The 15,521-nt window shown below is 54.0% G+C and overlaps 8 protein-coding genes across 8 annotated transcripts; 4 read left to right on the top strand and 4 right to left on the bottom strand.

Annotated features, from left to right (window-relative positions):
* Positions 1 to 203: 203 nt before the first annotated feature.
* Positions 204 to 707, bottom strand: KRP23_3531 (uncharacterized protein; the record flags this gene model as incomplete). Its single annotated transcript, XM_067888392.1, has 2 exons — positions 204 to 356; positions 525 to 707. 2 exons carry the CDS (start codon positions 705 to 707, stop codon positions 204 to 206), a joined length of 336 nt encoding a protein of 111 aa, XP_067747640.1.
* Positions 708 to 860: 153 nt separating this feature from the next.
* On the top strand, positions 861 to 1,991 carry KRP23_3532 (2,5-diamino-6-ribosylamino-4(3H)-pyrimidinone 5'-phosphate reductase; the record flags this gene model as incomplete). The annotated part of the gene is made up of 6 exons (XM_067888393.1): positions 861 to 1,017; positions 1,072 to 1,210; positions 1,282 to 1,400; positions 1,478 to 1,588; positions 1,656 to 1,786; positions 1,860 to 1,991. 6 exons carry the CDS (start codon positions 861 to 863, stop codon positions 1,989 to 1,991), a joined length of 789 nt encoding a protein of 262 aa, XP_067747641.1.
* A 453-nt stretch (positions 1,992 to 2,444) lies between these two features.
* KRP23_3533 (putative trehalose-phosphate phosphatase 1) lies at positions 2,445 to 3,513 on the top strand (the record flags this gene model as incomplete). Its single annotated transcript, XM_067888394.1, has 3 exons — positions 2,445 to 2,932; positions 3,006 to 3,080; positions 3,147 to 3,513. 3 exons carry the CDS (start codon positions 2,445 to 2,447, stop codon positions 3,511 to 3,513), a joined length of 930 nt encoding a protein of 309 aa, XP_067747642.1.
* A 423-nt stretch (positions 3,514 to 3,936) lies between these two features.
* On the top strand, positions 3,937 to 8,727 carry KRP23_3534 (GPI ethanolamine phosphate transferase 2; the record flags this gene model as incomplete). Its single annotated transcript, XM_067888395.1, has 11 exons — positions 3,937 to 3,946; positions 4,022 to 4,107; positions 4,170 to 4,359; positions 4,431 to 4,746; positions 4,812 to 4,857; positions 4,927 to 5,396; positions 5,463 to 5,633; positions 5,819 to 7,301; positions 8,259 to 8,464; positions 8,547 to 8,604; positions 8,668 to 8,727. 11 exons carry the CDS (start codon positions 3,937 to 3,939, stop codon positions 8,725 to 8,727), a joined length of 3,096 nt encoding a protein of 1,031 aa, XP_067747643.1.
* Positions 8,728 to 9,172: 445 nt separating this feature from the next.
* Positions 9,173 to 10,053, bottom strand: KRP23_3535 (Eukaryotic translation initiation factor 5A-1; the record flags this gene model as incomplete). Its single annotated transcript, XM_067888396.1, has 3 exons — positions 9,173 to 9,684; positions 9,868 to 9,949; positions 10,036 to 10,053. The coding sequence occupies 3 exons, from the start codon at positions 10,051 to 10,053 to the stop codon at positions 9,173 to 9,175; spliced, it is 612 nt and encodes a 203-aa protein (XP_067747644.1).
* Positions 10,054 to 10,349: 296 nt separating this feature from the next.
* On the top strand, positions 10,350 to 10,847 carry KRP23_3536 (Actin-depolymerizing factor 7; the record flags this gene model as incomplete). The annotated part of the gene is made up of 1 exon (XM_067888397.1): positions 10,350 to 10,847. The coding sequence occupies one exon, from the start codon at positions 10,350 to 10,352 to the stop codon at positions 10,845 to 10,847; it is 498 nt and encodes a 165-aa protein (XP_067747645.1).
* An 88-nt stretch (positions 10,848 to 10,935) lies between these two features.
* On the bottom strand, positions 10,936 to 13,650 carry KRP23_3537 (uncharacterized protein; the record flags this gene model as incomplete). The annotated part of the gene is made up of 1 exon (XM_067888399.1): positions 10,936 to 13,650. The coding sequence occupies one exon, from the start codon at positions 13,648 to 13,650 to the stop codon at positions 10,936 to 10,938; it is 2,715 nt and encodes a 904-aa protein (XP_067747646.1).
* An 88-nt stretch (positions 13,651 to 13,738) lies between these two features.
* On the bottom strand, positions 13,739 to 15,513 carry KRP23_3538 (Serine incorporator 3; the record flags this gene model as incomplete). The annotated part of the gene is made up of 8 exons (XM_067888400.1): positions 13,739 to 13,853; positions 13,929 to 14,433; positions 14,496 to 14,580; positions 14,654 to 14,720; positions 14,779 to 14,872; positions 14,937 to 15,023; positions 15,094 to 15,330; positions 15,396 to 15,513. 8 exons carry the CDS (start codon positions 15,511 to 15,513, stop codon positions 13,739 to 13,741), a joined length of 1,308 nt encoding a protein of 435 aa, XP_067747647.1.
* Between the last annotated feature and the right edge of the window lie 8 nt (positions 15,514 to 15,521).

Raw genomic sequence — 15,521 nt, forward strand, 5'->3', positions numbered from 1 at the left:
TGCCTATCGAAAATCTCGTGACCAATGAACGGTGTGGAAATATGACTTTGAACCAATTGGAAGGGTGCAAGGGCAATGGTAATGGTAATGGCGAGGAGGTGTCCGTGGGCGTCCGCAGGGCAGACATCTATATATTCATCATCCTTTGACCTCCCTTCTCTGTCTGATGCGTTTGGGACGTTGGTGCCGCCAGCGCGCGCCGCTTACACAAAGTATTTGCCCTTCTTGAAGCAGCTCATGCAAAGCCGGTGACGCAGCTTCTTCTCGCCGCACAGGGGGCAGTCCTGGAAGTGCACGATGTTCTTGAGGCGCTTGCTCAGGTCGTTGTTCCTAATCTTCTTGCGGGACGGCGTCACCTATAGCAGCAACAATCGTCCGTTAGATTTTCACTTCCTACCCAACCACTCACTCAGTGCCTCCTCCTCCCACCCAACCACAGAAACAGTATTTTATCTGGGTCTCGATATAGCTGCAATAGCTGTAGTGAGGCCATTGTCGTGGCTGTGTTTCGATAGTGGTCGTACCTTGGACTTGGGGGCGGCCAGCCAAATGGCGTCGGCCAGCGGGTTGGAGGAGAGCGCAGACGACGCGCCGTTGAGTGCCAGGGGCGCCAGAATCAACGCCGGCATCTGTGACGTCGGGAACATCTTGTGCTGCAGGAACGCCACGGCGCGCTGCATCACGTTACGCACCAGCACCGTCGCCATCTTCGCCGGTTAGTTCTTGTGAATGGAGCCGTACGTGCGGCCAACGGATAGCGGCCCGCAGCCATACAAAAGGCAAGATATATCGAAGATGCGATGTGATTGGGTGAAAATCAAACATTTTGCCTTGACATAGATTCACTTTTGATTTGTGTCATGATCGACCTTGTGCTGCAGGACGTGCGGCGTCAGGTGTACGAGGCGCAGGGGAGCTGGAGGCTGAAATATATGAAGGACGACGAAGTGGTGATGATGCCTTTCATAACGCTGACGTATGCGCAGAGTATTGACGGGTCCCTGACTGCGGAGAGAGGTGTGCGAGCTTGACGGTGACTTCAAATACAATGAGGCTGACGGCTGTATCCAGGCAAGCCGACGTTGCTCAGTGGACCAGCGTCAATGAAGATGACACATTTACTGCGTACACTGCACGATGGGATTTTGGTGGGCGTTGGGACTGTGATCGCAGACAACCCGTCGTTAAATGCACGGCTGGCGGAAGGCACGTTGCGGTGGCATGCTGCCGTCCCGAGGAGAGGAGCGTTGCTGATACCGGTACTTCCGATTGCACAGGAAGTAACCCGCGACCGATTATCATCGACACAAATCTGCGCTGTCCGACAACCATCAAGCTCTTTACACTGCCGACGTGCGAAAAGCCGATCATACTTTTTGGTCACGGATCCCAAGATCCTGGTACGCGTTAGTCGTACAGTTCCAGCACGAAAACGTGAGCCAATTGCTACTCACGCAGATTCTGTTATTGTTTGCAGATATTCTAAAGAGGAAGCAAGCTCTTGAGGCTTTAGGGGCTAGCGTCCAGGAATGTCAGACTATGCATGGAGAGGACGGCCGCTACCACGTCGATCTTCGCGATGCATTCCGTGCGTCTTGTGTTTGCTGCTTGATGTTGACGATTAACCAACAGATATGTCGTGATTCATTCCGCAGGCGTGGCAAAACAGAACGGGATCAGCAGTATCATGGTCGAAGGTGGCGCTACAATTTTGACGTCGAGCCTCCAGGAAGCCACACAGCGGCACTTTATCGACCTCGTTGTCGTTACCATTGCCCCCACTTTCGTATGTTGCCGCATATTGTTCAATGCCGCGCATACTGCCACTCTCTAACTATCACCTGCTGTACGCTCTTCAGATCGGAGGTCTCCGCGCAGTAGGCAGCTTGCTCGCTCCAAGCACGTCCGTTCCGCCGGCATTTCCCCGCCTGCAGCACCCTCGCTATCACATTCTAGACAACGACGTCGTAATCCTCGGTAAGCTCGAGTAAAGAAGCTCGGACTGCGACATGGCGCTGCGTTATGCAAGTTGCATGAAGCACCAGAATCGTGCCGCGCCAATTCAGCATAAAGGTCCAACGATGCACGTCGCCGTTGCCGCTCAATGCGCCGCAAAACTCTGGTAAATGACCCCGCGCGCTGTCCGTGAAAGGCGCTGCGTCGCCTCGCATCCGTCGGGTACGTGTACTCCACCGAGGTGCAACCCAAGCAAGAACGTTATCAAGTTTTTTCTGTCCAATCGGAAAATGTAGTGCCTCTTTTTGGCCAATAGAGGACTAGACGGTTTTCTGTATTGGCTGTCGTCAGCGCTCAGAGCACCCGCTATATTGGCGCTCGGGGACATGTGCCAATCGCACACCTCGTAGCGAAGCCTTCCTATTCCGCCGTCGAGTTGCTCACTCGCAAGCTGTTCGTCTGGTACTGATTGCCAATTGCTGCTTGTGATGGCCGCGCCCGCCACTGCCGCCGCCAATGGAGCGGCCACCGAGCGGCCGCGCCGACTGTCCGTGACGAACGCGAACGCGCTGGCCAACTTCGGCGAGCTGCAGTCGCACTTTCGCGACCATCGCCTGGTGGTGTTCCTGGACTACGACGGCACGCTCACGCCCATTGTCAACGACCCGGCGTTGGCGCTGTTGTCGCCCGCCATGAAGCACACGCTCGAGAAGCTGCGCGAGAAATTCATCACGGGCGTGATATCGGGTCGATCGCTGCACAAGATTCAGAAGTTCGTGAGTATCCCGCAATTGTACTATGCGGGTAGTCATGGGTTCGACATTGAAGGGCCCGACGGCACCTCGATCAAGAACCAAGTGGCTGCACAGTTCCTCACGGACCTGCACGAGGTCCGCGACGAATTGAGGGACCAAATTAAAGGCGTTGCAGGCGCGGAAGTGGAGGACAACATTTTCTCGGTGTCGCTGCACTACCGGTGGGTACAGATTTGGTGTCGTTATGTTCGACGGGTTTGGCTGATGAATCAAGATTGGGTTTTGGCTTTGCAGAAATGTGGGTCCTGCTTCACGTCCGCAGATTTCGAGTTTGGCGCACAAAGTGAGAGACCAGCACCCGCGTATCAGGTAAGACAGCACTTGTTGTAGTTTTCATCTTAAGGGTATTGAGTTGTTCGTGTTGTCAACGAGCAGGATGAACGAGGGCAAGATGGTGTACGAGTTCAAGCCCAAGATCGACTGGAACAAGGGCAAGGCGCTGCTATGGCTGCTGCAGGCGCTTGGGCTGGACGAGCACGACGACGTTTACACTATTTATATCGGCGACGACACTACGGACGAAGACGCGTTCCAGCTCTTCCAGGCGCACTGCAACCGCAAGGGCGTGGGTATCGTCGTGACTGAGGAGAGCGTGTCCACGGACGCCTCGTTCACGCTGCGTGACACCAACGAAGTGTGTGAGTTTCTGAACCGCTTGATCACTTGTAGTGGCCATGACAGTAGCGCTCCGAGCAACCCCCTGCCCACGGACCCACCTCGTGTCCAGATGGAGTATTCTTGAGGGCATTCCCATTTGGATTTATTATCGTTTGCACTGCAATAATTGGTTGGGTCTTGAGCCAAACAAAGTCCAGCATAGTGTCCGTGTCCATCGTAATGCATGTCGTCTTCAACGTCACTTATTTTTATTGCGTTTCAAATCTCTACAAGAGCAAGTACGTTTAACAAGTTCTGAAAACGGAAGTAAGAGACAGGAGGTTAGCGTACAGCGAGCGGCGCTAAAGTGAAATTACAGCTGACGAGCGTGGCATCTTGAACTTCTGTTGGCAGTTGCATTCCCTTCACACTTCAGTTTTTGCGGTGGAGCGAGCGCTTGTCTCCTGCGTCTATTATGCGTCGATTCTCCCGAGCTCTTCCTCGCGCTGTTGCAGCCACAGCAACCTTGCAGCCTCGAGCCATTGCGCCGATCGTTCAGCGCGGCTGGATGCAGCAAGGTGCGCTTCAATACATCCATGATCTTGCAAAATATGTTGACGCAAATTGTTTCGATGGCCCTTTTGTGGTAACAGCGTCGAACAAGGCCAATTGCACACAGTGGCGCCAAGTATCCAGCGTGTCGGACTACAACGAAGAGCACGCGTCCATTGCCCAGGAGGTGAGTTGTGCTGGTGTTGTGGTTTTAAGATCGTGACTGACGTAGACGTTGACTGCGTGTAGCTGCTTGGGGTGGACGTGCAGCATCGTGAGTTCATCACGCTGCGCTGGCAAGATGGCAAACGGAGTAACTTCCATCTGCTGCATCTGCGCACGTGGTGTCAGTGTCTGGAATGCGGACACCCGACGGGACAACGAGTTGTGAGCTGCGCGGAGATTAAGCAGGACGAGCTTGACATCGACAAAGTGTTCGGTACGAGCATTGTGCGGGATATGGTGCTCTATGTGTACTGTGTTTTATATTGACTTGGCTTGCTGATGCAGTCAAAGGCGATACGCTGAACATCGTATGGAACGATCGCCACGAGTCGAGCTTCTCGTGCAAGTGGTTGGTTGAAAACAGCTACTCTGACTGGGCACTGGACCAGCATGCGCACGATATGACCACGACGCCTTTGGCGCTTGACGCCCCTGTCCCAGCGACGGAGTATGATCGCATGATGGACACAAGCAACGACGAGGGTTTGTACGAGATGCTTCGCCAGGTTATTGAAAATGGGTTCACTGTCATTCGCAACACACCAACAGTGCCAGGCGCAGTCAAGACTCTCGCTGAGCGCATTTCACCCGTCTCCCACTCGTGCGTTCAAACGTGTGATCTCAACGTGATCTCCTTGACTCACTAGACGTTGATTGTTGACTCAGGTTCCAGTACGGCGATGTCTTCGACGTGATTGCAGAGCCCAAGCCTGTGAGTATTCATGATGCACAACAAGCTCACTTACTTTCCAAAAAATCTGATTGAGCCTACCGTTGCTAGGTGAACATCGCGTACACCACTATCTACTTGAAAAGCCACGTAGATCTGGCGTACTACGAGTCTCCTCCTGGATTCCAGTTCCTGCACGCACTACGCTTCGACGAATCTGTGAAAGGTGGAGAATCGACGTTTGTGGACGTTTTCGCCGTTGCGGAGGAATTCCGTCGTCTTCACCCTGAGCACTTTGCCACGTTCTGCCGCGTGCCAGCTACATTTAAGAAGCACCACCTCACCCGCGAGAAGGCAACGATCATGGAGTATCAGCGCCCACACATTCAGCTCAACCACCGCGACGAAGTGATCGCTGTCCACTGGAGCCCTCCGTTCGAGGGACCGCTAAAGGTTCCGTTCGATGATGTCATGCCGTACTACGACGCCTACCGCGTCTTCCATGAGCTCGTTGAAGGTGGCAGGCATCGCTACGAGTTCAGGCTGAAGCAGGGCGACACTGTGATCTTTAACCAGCGCAGGTACGGCACCCGATCAGTTCTTCTATACACCCTCTCTCACCGTCGTTATTTTGCTTTATTTGGCAGAGTCCTGCACGGAAGGAAGCAGTTCACACCGTGCTCGGATGGCGTGCGCCATCTCCAGGGCACTTACATCAACATCGACGACGCCTTGTGCCGCTACAACGTGCTACGGTCGCGTTTCGGAACCGACGACCCCACCGCCAAGAACCAACGTGTCTCCAATGGAAACTTCGCGTAGGCGTCAATCTTCGTCCATTCGTGGGCATACCAGATGCGAAGCTGCTCTTACCAATATGACAATTCAGATTGATATGCGTAGGAGTGATCGATGATCGCATTACCATGTTGAAGTGGACATATCTGAGTCCAATCTGATACCATACCTGTGTACACTTTGTGTAACACTGTGCATTGAGCAGTTACGTCATGACGCCGACGCTGGTGTTGCGTCTGTTGTGTGTGTGCGCCGGCCTGGGGGCGTATTTGTGCTCGAGCGGCTTGTTGCGACTGAATGAGGTTTTCTTTCAGAGCTCGAGCGCCCCCTCTTCTGCCTGGAATGGCCACAACGCGCGTTTGGACGGCCAGCAGGAGGTTGATGCCGCCTATGACCGCCTCGTGGTGGTGTTAATCGACGCGCTGCGAGCTGACATGGTGCTGGGAAGCGCTGCAATGCACGGCAGTGATAAGGGTGACACATTGCCGCCAAAGGGAGAGCTAAACGCTCACATGCCGTTCACTAGCGGTCTGGTGACTTCTGGACGAGCTCTTGGATACGTTGCACACGCCAGTGTACCGACGGTGACTATGCCTCGTCTAAAGGCTCTCGTGACGGGCAAAGCCCCGGCGTTCATTGATATTCTGAAAAACTTTAACTCTGCGGCGTTGGGAGACGACTCCGATCTGGTGACGCTGTTGGCGGCGAGTGGGAAACGCATTGTGTTTTACGGCGACGACACGTGGCTCAAGTTGTTCCCCGATACGTTCAAGCGCTCGGACGGCACGTCAGGGTTTTATACGAGAGATACGGTGGAAGTGGATGATAATGTCACGAGGCATTTAAAAGAGGAGCTGGATCCGACCATGCAGAATGGGAAGAGTGGGGATTGGGACGTGTTGGTGCTGCATTATCTGGGGTTGGATCACGTGGGCCATCTGCGTGGGCCGAGATCGCCATTAATGAAAGACAAGTTGCAAGAAATGGACGGTGTGGTACAGTTGGTGGTGGAGTCAGTGCGTGCACAGGATGCAAAGAGGATGAATGATGACGAGTCCGCGCGGCCGTCACTAATTTTGTTGTGCAGTGATCATGGCATGTCGGAGGTGGGAAATCACGGCGGTGCCACGTTGGAGGAATCGTCAGCTTTGCTGGTGTTTCTGCGTGGCGATGGTGAGGCTTTGCAATCGTCGGCAAGCAAGCGGTACAAACAGAAACGAAATCAGGTGGATCTGGTACCTACGATCTCTTCGCTTTTTGGACTACCTATTCCACCGTATAGCACCGGCCTGTTGCTCAAGGAAGTCGTTCGCGCCTCATCTGGTTCAGCTCTTCACCACGGTTCTTTCTACCTGCGTGCATTATATCGCAACTTTCAGCAGTTATACGCTTTGGCTAAGGTTAAGTTCCACCCATCTGCGTTGGAGAGTTTTGACGAGCAGTTCAAGGGCCCACTGAGCAAGCTTCACAAGAATCTGCATGGGCATCAAGACAATATCATCATTGATCATCTGGCCGCAGGTGCAGTTCTTGAAGCGTGTGAGGCGCTACAAGCCATGGTCGCGCAAAGCGATGGCACTGAGTACAACGGCTCCGCAGTTTTCTTCGGTCTAGCCTTCCTATTTTTCAGCGGTATTATTGCGCTGACGATGCTTGTCACTGCTGTCAAAATGGAGAGGAAGGCTAAAGTGGGGCATAATGGAAGGCGCCTACTTGCCATCTTGGGTGTTGGCAGCATTCTGCAAATTACCAGTCTGTCGTCAAGTTCCTCGATTGAAAACGAGCACGCAATAGCGTTCTTTATGACGACGTCTTTATTTTTTGTGTTTGGAACCATTTTACTGCGACGGCAAAAGGCGTCAGCCGATGCTTCTGGCTCAAGTGGTAAAACCGTTTGGGTTGGAGTTATGCTGGTGCTAACACGATTGTTACGCTCTCGCAATCAAATCATCAATTTCTGGCGACTTAACGGACTTCAGGCTGACACCAACTTACCTGGAAACGAGTTCGCCACGGATGATTCAGTGTCGATTTTGTCCACAGCACCCGTGCTTCCTGCAAACATTTTGCCTCTTGGTGTCTGTGTGGCTTTGATTTGTGGAACTGTACTGCGAAAAACTGTGCAACACGCCAGAGCAGGTTTACAGAAGGGATCATTCTTCGAGTTCTCTGTCAGTGTTTGCAGTGGACTACTATTTGTAACTGGTATGGTGGCAACTCTCAAAGTCAAGGAGCTTTCAGACCAGAGTAATGCCGAAGAAGATGCATCGAATGCCTTGACAAAATTGATATTACTGGATGCTGACAGTAGTGCGCGCGTGGTATACGCCACTGTTGTCGCCCTTGGTGTATTAATGACGCTGGTTGAACGAGCACTGCGATTCTCGCAAGTGGAAATGATTACTTGGCTTTTGGTTGGGCTCCTCCAACGTGAGACCAACCTCCCGACGCTTTGTCTCCTCTGTTTGCAGATGGAATCGGTAACGAGGCTGTTACAAGCTAGCACACTTCAGCATAGTGGGGCCATCGTCGCGGGGATGACACTGTGGCTATCGCAATCAGCTTTCTTCGCGCTAGGAAACTCGCACTTGGTGACCACTATCGATATCAGCCAGTCCTATCACGGTCTGTCGTCATATTCCCAGGGCCTCGTCGGTTTGTTGACCTTCGTCAGCGTGTTCTCCGGCCCTCTGGTGTGCTTTGTCAATCTTTTCCAGTGGTTAGACATCACAACATCCGTCCAAGCGTCGGCAGCAACTTATGTGTGGAGCTTGTCAGCCTCGACAACTACGAGAACGAACGCGTGCCTTGCTGTCTTCACCTACCAGACACTTCGGTTCGCCGTATACACGTATGAGGCCTGCGAGGGAGAGATTTTGCCATGACTCGTGCTAACCTCGCGTCTATGTGGGTTCTTTGTGATGCCTATCCAGCGTCGTGGTGTACTTCATGCGCTTTCACTTGTTTATCTGGAGTGTCTTTGCCCCCAAGGTACGCTAACTCTTTCTCAATGTTGGGAGGTGTGCTTAACAAGTCCCCCATAACATTTTGTAGATGCTGTACGAAGTCGCGCACCTTGCACTCTCCCTCGTGCTAGTGGCTCTGTTGGCCTAATCAATCAACAAGCGAGGCGACACCGACGAACTATAGATTAGATGATAGAATTCATGTACGCAGCAACTGCTGCTTGGATATTTCACAAGGTGACGTGACTACATTCGGCGGGGTCCATGGTCTCTTCTATCCCTCACGACCAACAAAACATGCTCGTCAATCAACGCAACGCACGACGAATTGAGCCCAGCCAACTTCCGAAGTATACCAAGAAAAAGAGAGAAATATTCAACTACTTTAGCACCTCGCTTGCATTCAGCAGCTTCTTCCCAACAGGACACCGAGTCGAGACGCGACTGCATCTCTACTAGCGCCCGCTTTCCTCAAAAAATATAGAAATTAGGCAAACGCGACTGATGCTGAAGTCCACGAGGCTCCAAATGCGTCTCCCCCACCGTCGCGGCCCAGCGGGCGGCTGACAGGCAGGGCGAACCCGTTGCTGCGCTTAAGCGCCCAGGTCCTCCTTCTTGGCAATGATCTGCTCCGTGCCGCAAGCCTTCAGGACAGTGAGCACCAGCTGCTTGCCGTCGTCAAACTCCGCGCGGATCTCGTCGGCGAAAGTCTCCGGGAACGTGGGCAGCTTGATGTCCTCACGCGTGTCGCCCGAGTCGTCCATGAGCGAGCAGAAGTCGTCGTCCGTGATGTCGAGCAGCGTGTACTCGGCGCGCGAGACGAAGGGCACCGACGTGGTGTGCGTGGAGGGCACAATGTCCTCGTATTTCTTGTTGGTGAAGATGTCCAGCGCCGTGAAGTTACACTTGGCGTGGCCGTGCTTACCGGTCTTGGAGGTCGACACGTTCACCACCTTGCAGGGGTGGCCCTTGATCATGATGAAGCCGCCCTTGCGGATCTGGCCAGCCTCCGACGGGTAGGTCTCCGAGGCACCGGCGTCGGTCGAGTGGAACTCGAAATCGTGCTCCTCTTCAGCCATTGTAGTAAGTGTGTTGGGGAAAGAACCTGGTGTGAGGGGGGGGGCCAATTATTGTCATTAGTTGATGTTGCTTGTGGGGGAGAGGGTGGATCTGGTGGTGCAGTTAGGACTGCAACGCCTGTGCCTGCATGGGGTGCTGCATCTGAAGCTGTGCTGCGCCTGCACCACCAGGATCTGTCGAGCTACTGAGGAAAGGAAGCTGCTCGTACCTTGGGAAGGGGGGAAACTCAACTGGCGATCCAAAACGCAGTGCGATTGCAGGCCTGGAGGAAGCCACTGGCGGCGGTGCGCCTTCCGTTTGGAAGGTCGCGCGAAGGTCGTCCGAAGAAGAATATTTAAGCGCGCTTAAACTTAGAAGGGCTAGGTGTAGAACAGACTCCAAAAAGAGTAGCCATGTGGGGGCCCACATTGTGGGGGCTGCGACTTCGAGACTGGATGGCGACACTATTATCAGTGCGAGTGAAGGCAAATGTCGATGAGCAGCTGAAGCCGACAAAGAGGCGGTCAAGAGCTTTTCCGCTTGGCGTCCTTAGTCGGCAGCGTGTCATTGCGCACCACGTAACTGCAAGTGTACCGATTTAGCCGGTACAGTATCAGCAATGTGACTGCAGCCATTCGGTGACCGACACGTACCTGGATCAGATCCCCCTTCTCTTCAAGGCATCATCATCATTTCCTCCTCCATCGCAGCATGGCGGAGCCCCACATGAAGACGGCGGGCGTGGCCCAGTACATCCGCCACCAGGACGACGTGCCGGCCAACGCCATCGCGCCCACGGACGCCGTGGTGGCCGAATTCAAGCAGCTCAAGATGCGGCGCAAGTACCGCTACGTGCTGTTCCGCATCGACGGCGACAAGGTGGTCGTGGCCGACACGGCGCCGCCCTCCGCCTCATTCGCCGACTTCAACGCCGCTCTGCCCGACTCGGACTGTCGCTACGCTGTGTACGATCACGAGTTTCTCACGTCCGACGGCCGCAAGTCCAGCAAACTCTTCTTCGTCACGTGGATCCCGCAGAACTCGCACCCGGGCTTCAAGATGGCCTACACGCACGCCAAGAGCGCCGTCCAGAGCGTGTGCGAAGGCTGCTTCGAGGTCAGCGCTGTCATCAAGAAGGAGGTGGCGCAGGGAATGGACATAACGGACGGACACGCCTCCGACTCGGACAGCGAGTTCGAAGACGACTAAGCGCAGAGTTAACACTAGACGCAGTGGGTCTGGACAGAATCTCGTTGCTTTCTTCCTACGGTCTATTGGTGCCCAGAACACATTGTGTTCATTTCGACGGCGTGGCCTTGAGGTGCTGGCGCTGCTTGTTGCGCATTGCAAGCATTTGCTTCTTGAGCGCGCGCTCCGCCTCCAGGTTCATGCGCTTGCGCTCTTTCTCACGGTGTTCCTGGGCCTCGTGCTCCGCGCGCTTGCGCTTCTCGTTGCGAGCCTTCTCCACGGCGCGGGTGTGCTTGATAAACACGAACCGCGTGTACTCCTGCGTGAGCATGCGCAGCACCGCCACGCCGGGCCCGCTGCGGTGGAGGAGCATGTCGTGTGCAGTCTCCAATTTCGTGAGCGCATACGAATCGAAGGGACGCACGACGCGCATTGCTTCATTGAAAAGAGCCTGGACTGCCGGTGTCACAAGCGGTTTGGCCACCGACTTTGGCGATCGCGCGCCAGAAGCAGCAGTCAGGGTAAGTTCTGGAGTTTTTTCTGCTCCAGACGTAGCTTTGGCGACATCATTGGTCTCTGGTTTTGTGTTCACGGGTGCTGTCGGTGTATCTGCAGCTGAGGGGGCCACTGTATTTCCACCCGCTTCCTTCGAGGTGGCCCCGCCATTTACGGTAATTGCGACTGATTTGCTTGCAGGTGAAGGAGTTGCCGTAGAAGTAGCCGAAATCGAGGCTGACGCAGGCTTGGAAGTTGGAGCACCGACAAGGCGTATGATTTGCGCTACACAAGCAAGCCACCTTGTCGTGCGCTGGACATTGATCCGATCCATTTTTGGCGGCCCTAGTGCCTGCTGGGCTGCTGCATGCTGTACCGACACACTGCCGTTTGGTTTCCAACTATCCATCGGTTTTGATGGTTTGCGAGAGGAAGAAGTCGATGCAGTGCCGTGGGAATAGCCACAATACCCTTTGGCACCGATAGGATTAATGTAGCAGCCATTCTGCACAAACTTGCTCTCCTTTTTCTCGAAATCCAACCTCTTTGCTTCCTTGCGGGACGCAATGAGACCACGCGCGTCAACTGGAGTTCGGCAGACACCGCAAATAATGTCATCGGTTATGCTTGGGAGACCCTTAGGCAGCGTAATCTCCTTTCGCACTCCGTCCTGCACGATCGATATCGCCTTTCGTTTCTTCTTGGTAGTATTCCCCGCCACCGGTAAATACCGTTCACGCTCGCGAATGTTGGACCGGCGCTTCGTGCATCTCCAGTGCTGGACGTGAAGAACAGCAGATTCGTCACCACCGGTGCAATAGAACAGGTGTTGCCGCTCATGAAAAGGGTCTAGACACACATCACAAGTGTACTGCTGGCTAAACGGGCCAGGGTACTTGGTCGAGTACCGCGGCGGGTTAAACGCCTTCTCGAGTCTGCGAAACAGCTTCTTGTCGTTTACAATGTCTTGAGCAGGTGTCGGTGGCAGTGCGTACACCTTTTCTAGCTGTGGGACGTGACTCAAGAAGAACTGGAGTACCTGGAGATGTTTTACGTTGTAGTCGGCCGGCTCAACTTTGCTGGTGCGCAGGCCTTTGTGGCAGTATCCAACCACCAAGGAAGCCAGGTCGCGAATCACCGCGGCAGCACTGGTGTACGATGGCATATGCTTCGCAACAGTACCAAACCGACGCATGTCATCGCGTCCCACAAGCAGCCGAATGGGACGCGTAATTAACTTCGCTAATAGATCACCAATATCTTCGGTACACTCGCGATGGCGGTCACAGTACGCGTGAAATTGAGGAATACCAGCAGTCCGAAGCTCTACGTGTCCATTTCCTTGGTGTGCACACATTGCATGAAAACATCGCGCGCAGTTGACGCGGCGGCATTGTGTACGAACGCCACCAGTCGAGTGACAGAAGCAGCACTCGCTCGGAGGCAGCTCCCGCATCAATATTTCGCCAACATCGGGTATTCCCTCTTTGAGGTCTTCGTCCACAACCTCCTCCTTTTTCTCAGCCTCACAATCAGCATTATCTGTCGAAGTTTCCTTCTCCGACTCATATTTTTGCAGCGGTTGCTCAACACGCTTGCAAGTGCTCTCCTTGGCCGTGTGAGCAGCCAACCGGCGTGGATCCCAATTGATACACAGCACGTGACCAAACTTCATCTCCACTGCAGAAGCCTCTTTATCGCCGTCAAACTCGCCGTATTGACTCCAAAATGCAGGATCTGCCGCCGTCTCCACCACCTTTAACGCTGCCTCGCCACCTGCCTTCCCGCAATACACGCACTTGGTAATCCGTCGCTCGACTCCGCGTCGACAGCAGTCACACTCCCAGTCTGAGCTCTCCATTCCTTCGTCTTCCTCCTCTCCACTATTTTCACCCTCCTCTGTCTTCTCTGCAGCTGGTAACGTGTCGACGTAGCAGGTCTCGTGGACTACGATTTTGCAGCCCGCGCACACGCGCAATTCATCGCCGCGAGAGGCGTTTTCCACGCGATCGCACTCACAGCACTTTAGCGTCTGCTCTGCAGCCGGTTTCTGCTCCATTGTGACGTCGTTGGAGGCGTCAGGCAATTCTTTTTCCGAGGCGTCCAGCGCGCCAACAGCCGCATCGGAGTCGCGCCCAGATTTATCGAGCTCTACGGTCTCCATGGCGACGTCAGAGGCAACGTTGGACGCGTCGACATCCTGCGCATCATTTGCATCGTCGATCTGTGGTGTGGCGTCCATCGGGGCGGCGCTGGAAGTGTCCGCAGCCTCCGTCTCCTTGCGCGACTGCATCGTGGACGGCCGTTCTGCAGATAACTGCGCCCCCATCGGAATTTGCCAGGCGTAGGGTACCGGTATAGGGAAGTATATTTTGTGATTTGAGCCGGACTATTTGAAGGGAAATGAAGTGTAAACTTTAGCTGAAGTCCCGGTCCGGGAAAAGTTTGGGCGCGATGAGCGTCCAGGAGAAGAGGAGGATAGTGACCCACTGCGCGACGATCTTGACCCACATGGAGACGTTGTTGAATGAGCTGCAATCCCGCAAGGTACAAAGTGATAGTGTTAGCGTCATGACAGGTTTAGAGCAATGCAGGATTGTTTCGTACCCGTTAGCTGAGTCCCAGTCTGTGAGAACCATGGCCATGTACAGTCCAGCGAGACACATCATGCTATAGAACTGCCACGGCTCATGCACGAGCTCTCCAGTTGGCTGGGAAGGCTGGACGGTTGTTCCCGCTGCGAGCGTGGGGCTTTCAGCGAGGTGTTGCGCTGTGTGCACGTCGATAACGACGACGGCAGCGAATCCGCCACTAGCCGGTCGAGCGATAGGGGTATTTCTCTGTGGCGGTGTTCGTCTGTGGCGAACAAGCAGCTTGGTGGCTGCACTCGAGGTGCGCCAGCTTGTCCACGTCATCGCGAAGGCTGCGATCATCGCGTTGACAATCACACTGTCGGTATTTGCCGATTGCTCGTCTTCTGGAGAAGGTGCTGGGCGATAGTGGTGCTCACAGGTTTTGTCTGGATTACTAACCAGTGCTTGCCAGCACATGAGAACCAAGTAGGCTGAGATTGCGCACGGTGGTAGCAGGCCCACCTCCATCCAATTGGAGACTGTAAGGATATACATGTCAGAGCACGGTTTGGCCATCCAAATAACACCGAAAAGGGCTTACCGCACACGATGATTAAAAGCCCAGCAGCTACGCTCGTGATGGTCGTGAACGCAACCCCCAGGGAACAATCACCATATCGTATGTACTGAGCATCGTTGTGCACGATTCGTGAGTGAAAACAAGACAAGCATGCACTTCTGGCAGGGTTGTACACTTACCAAATAGGCGATGCCAGCACCCACGGCGACAAGTGAGCCCGCACACACAGAGAAGAACGTTGTTTTCCTACGAATTCAAATCTTTTAGCTATTGCACCTTGCATCACAGAACTGTCGTAACGTACCACAAGCACACACTTCCGGCGCATAATCCCTCGCCCTGCGCCGTGGCTTTTTCGGCGCGTTCAATCCCGTCTAGCAGCGTATCTCGTATTTGATCTAAAGGGGAAGGAATAGTCAGTCTTCAGAAGAGTAGTGTTGCCCAGCACAAACTCAGCCTCACATGAAACGCTGACAATCGAGAAGATCTGAAAGAAGATGAAAAAGCCGGATGCGATTCTCGTGAAAGTCACATACCCGTCAAAGAAGGCTAACCATCATACACGCCATGGATATGAGTGAGTGCACATTGAAGCTCATCCCGATGCACGAGAACTCACCGTTCGGGATGTAGAAGGAGCCAACGAGCAGTGCGATGAACACTGGTAGTTCGATCCAAACTAAAATCTTTATAGCACGTGCGCGTGGCTGCACCCAGCCAAAACGACTGAGCAGTGCGCGTAGCAAAAAGAACATTGAGATGCTGAAGCTGGCACGGAAGACCATCTGGTTGCCCTGACAGGATGTGTTGTCGGTCTGATCGCAGTCGCTGAATGTACCGAACAAAGAGAGTAAGCCTGTAACGAGCAATGGTTAGAGGACAAATTGACCAGCAAGAATATATCCCATCATGGCCACTCACCTCTACCGATGGTCTTGAACATGGTCGCAAAGATGGCGTTGCAGAAGAACAGCGCAATGTAGAGCCCCCGCAGCCAATTGATCTCGATTTTAAACAGTGCAGGCGTCGTGGTCGGCATTGTATCGT

This window comes from Phytophthora ramorum (assembly GCF_020800215.1).
Source record: "Phytophthora ramorum isolate Pr-102 chromosome Unknown Phyram_PR-102_s0003, whole genome shotgun sequence".
In the NCBI taxonomy this organism is placed as follows: Eukaryota; Oomycota; class Peronosporomycetes; order Peronosporales; family Peronosporaceae; genus Phytophthora; species Phytophthora ramorum.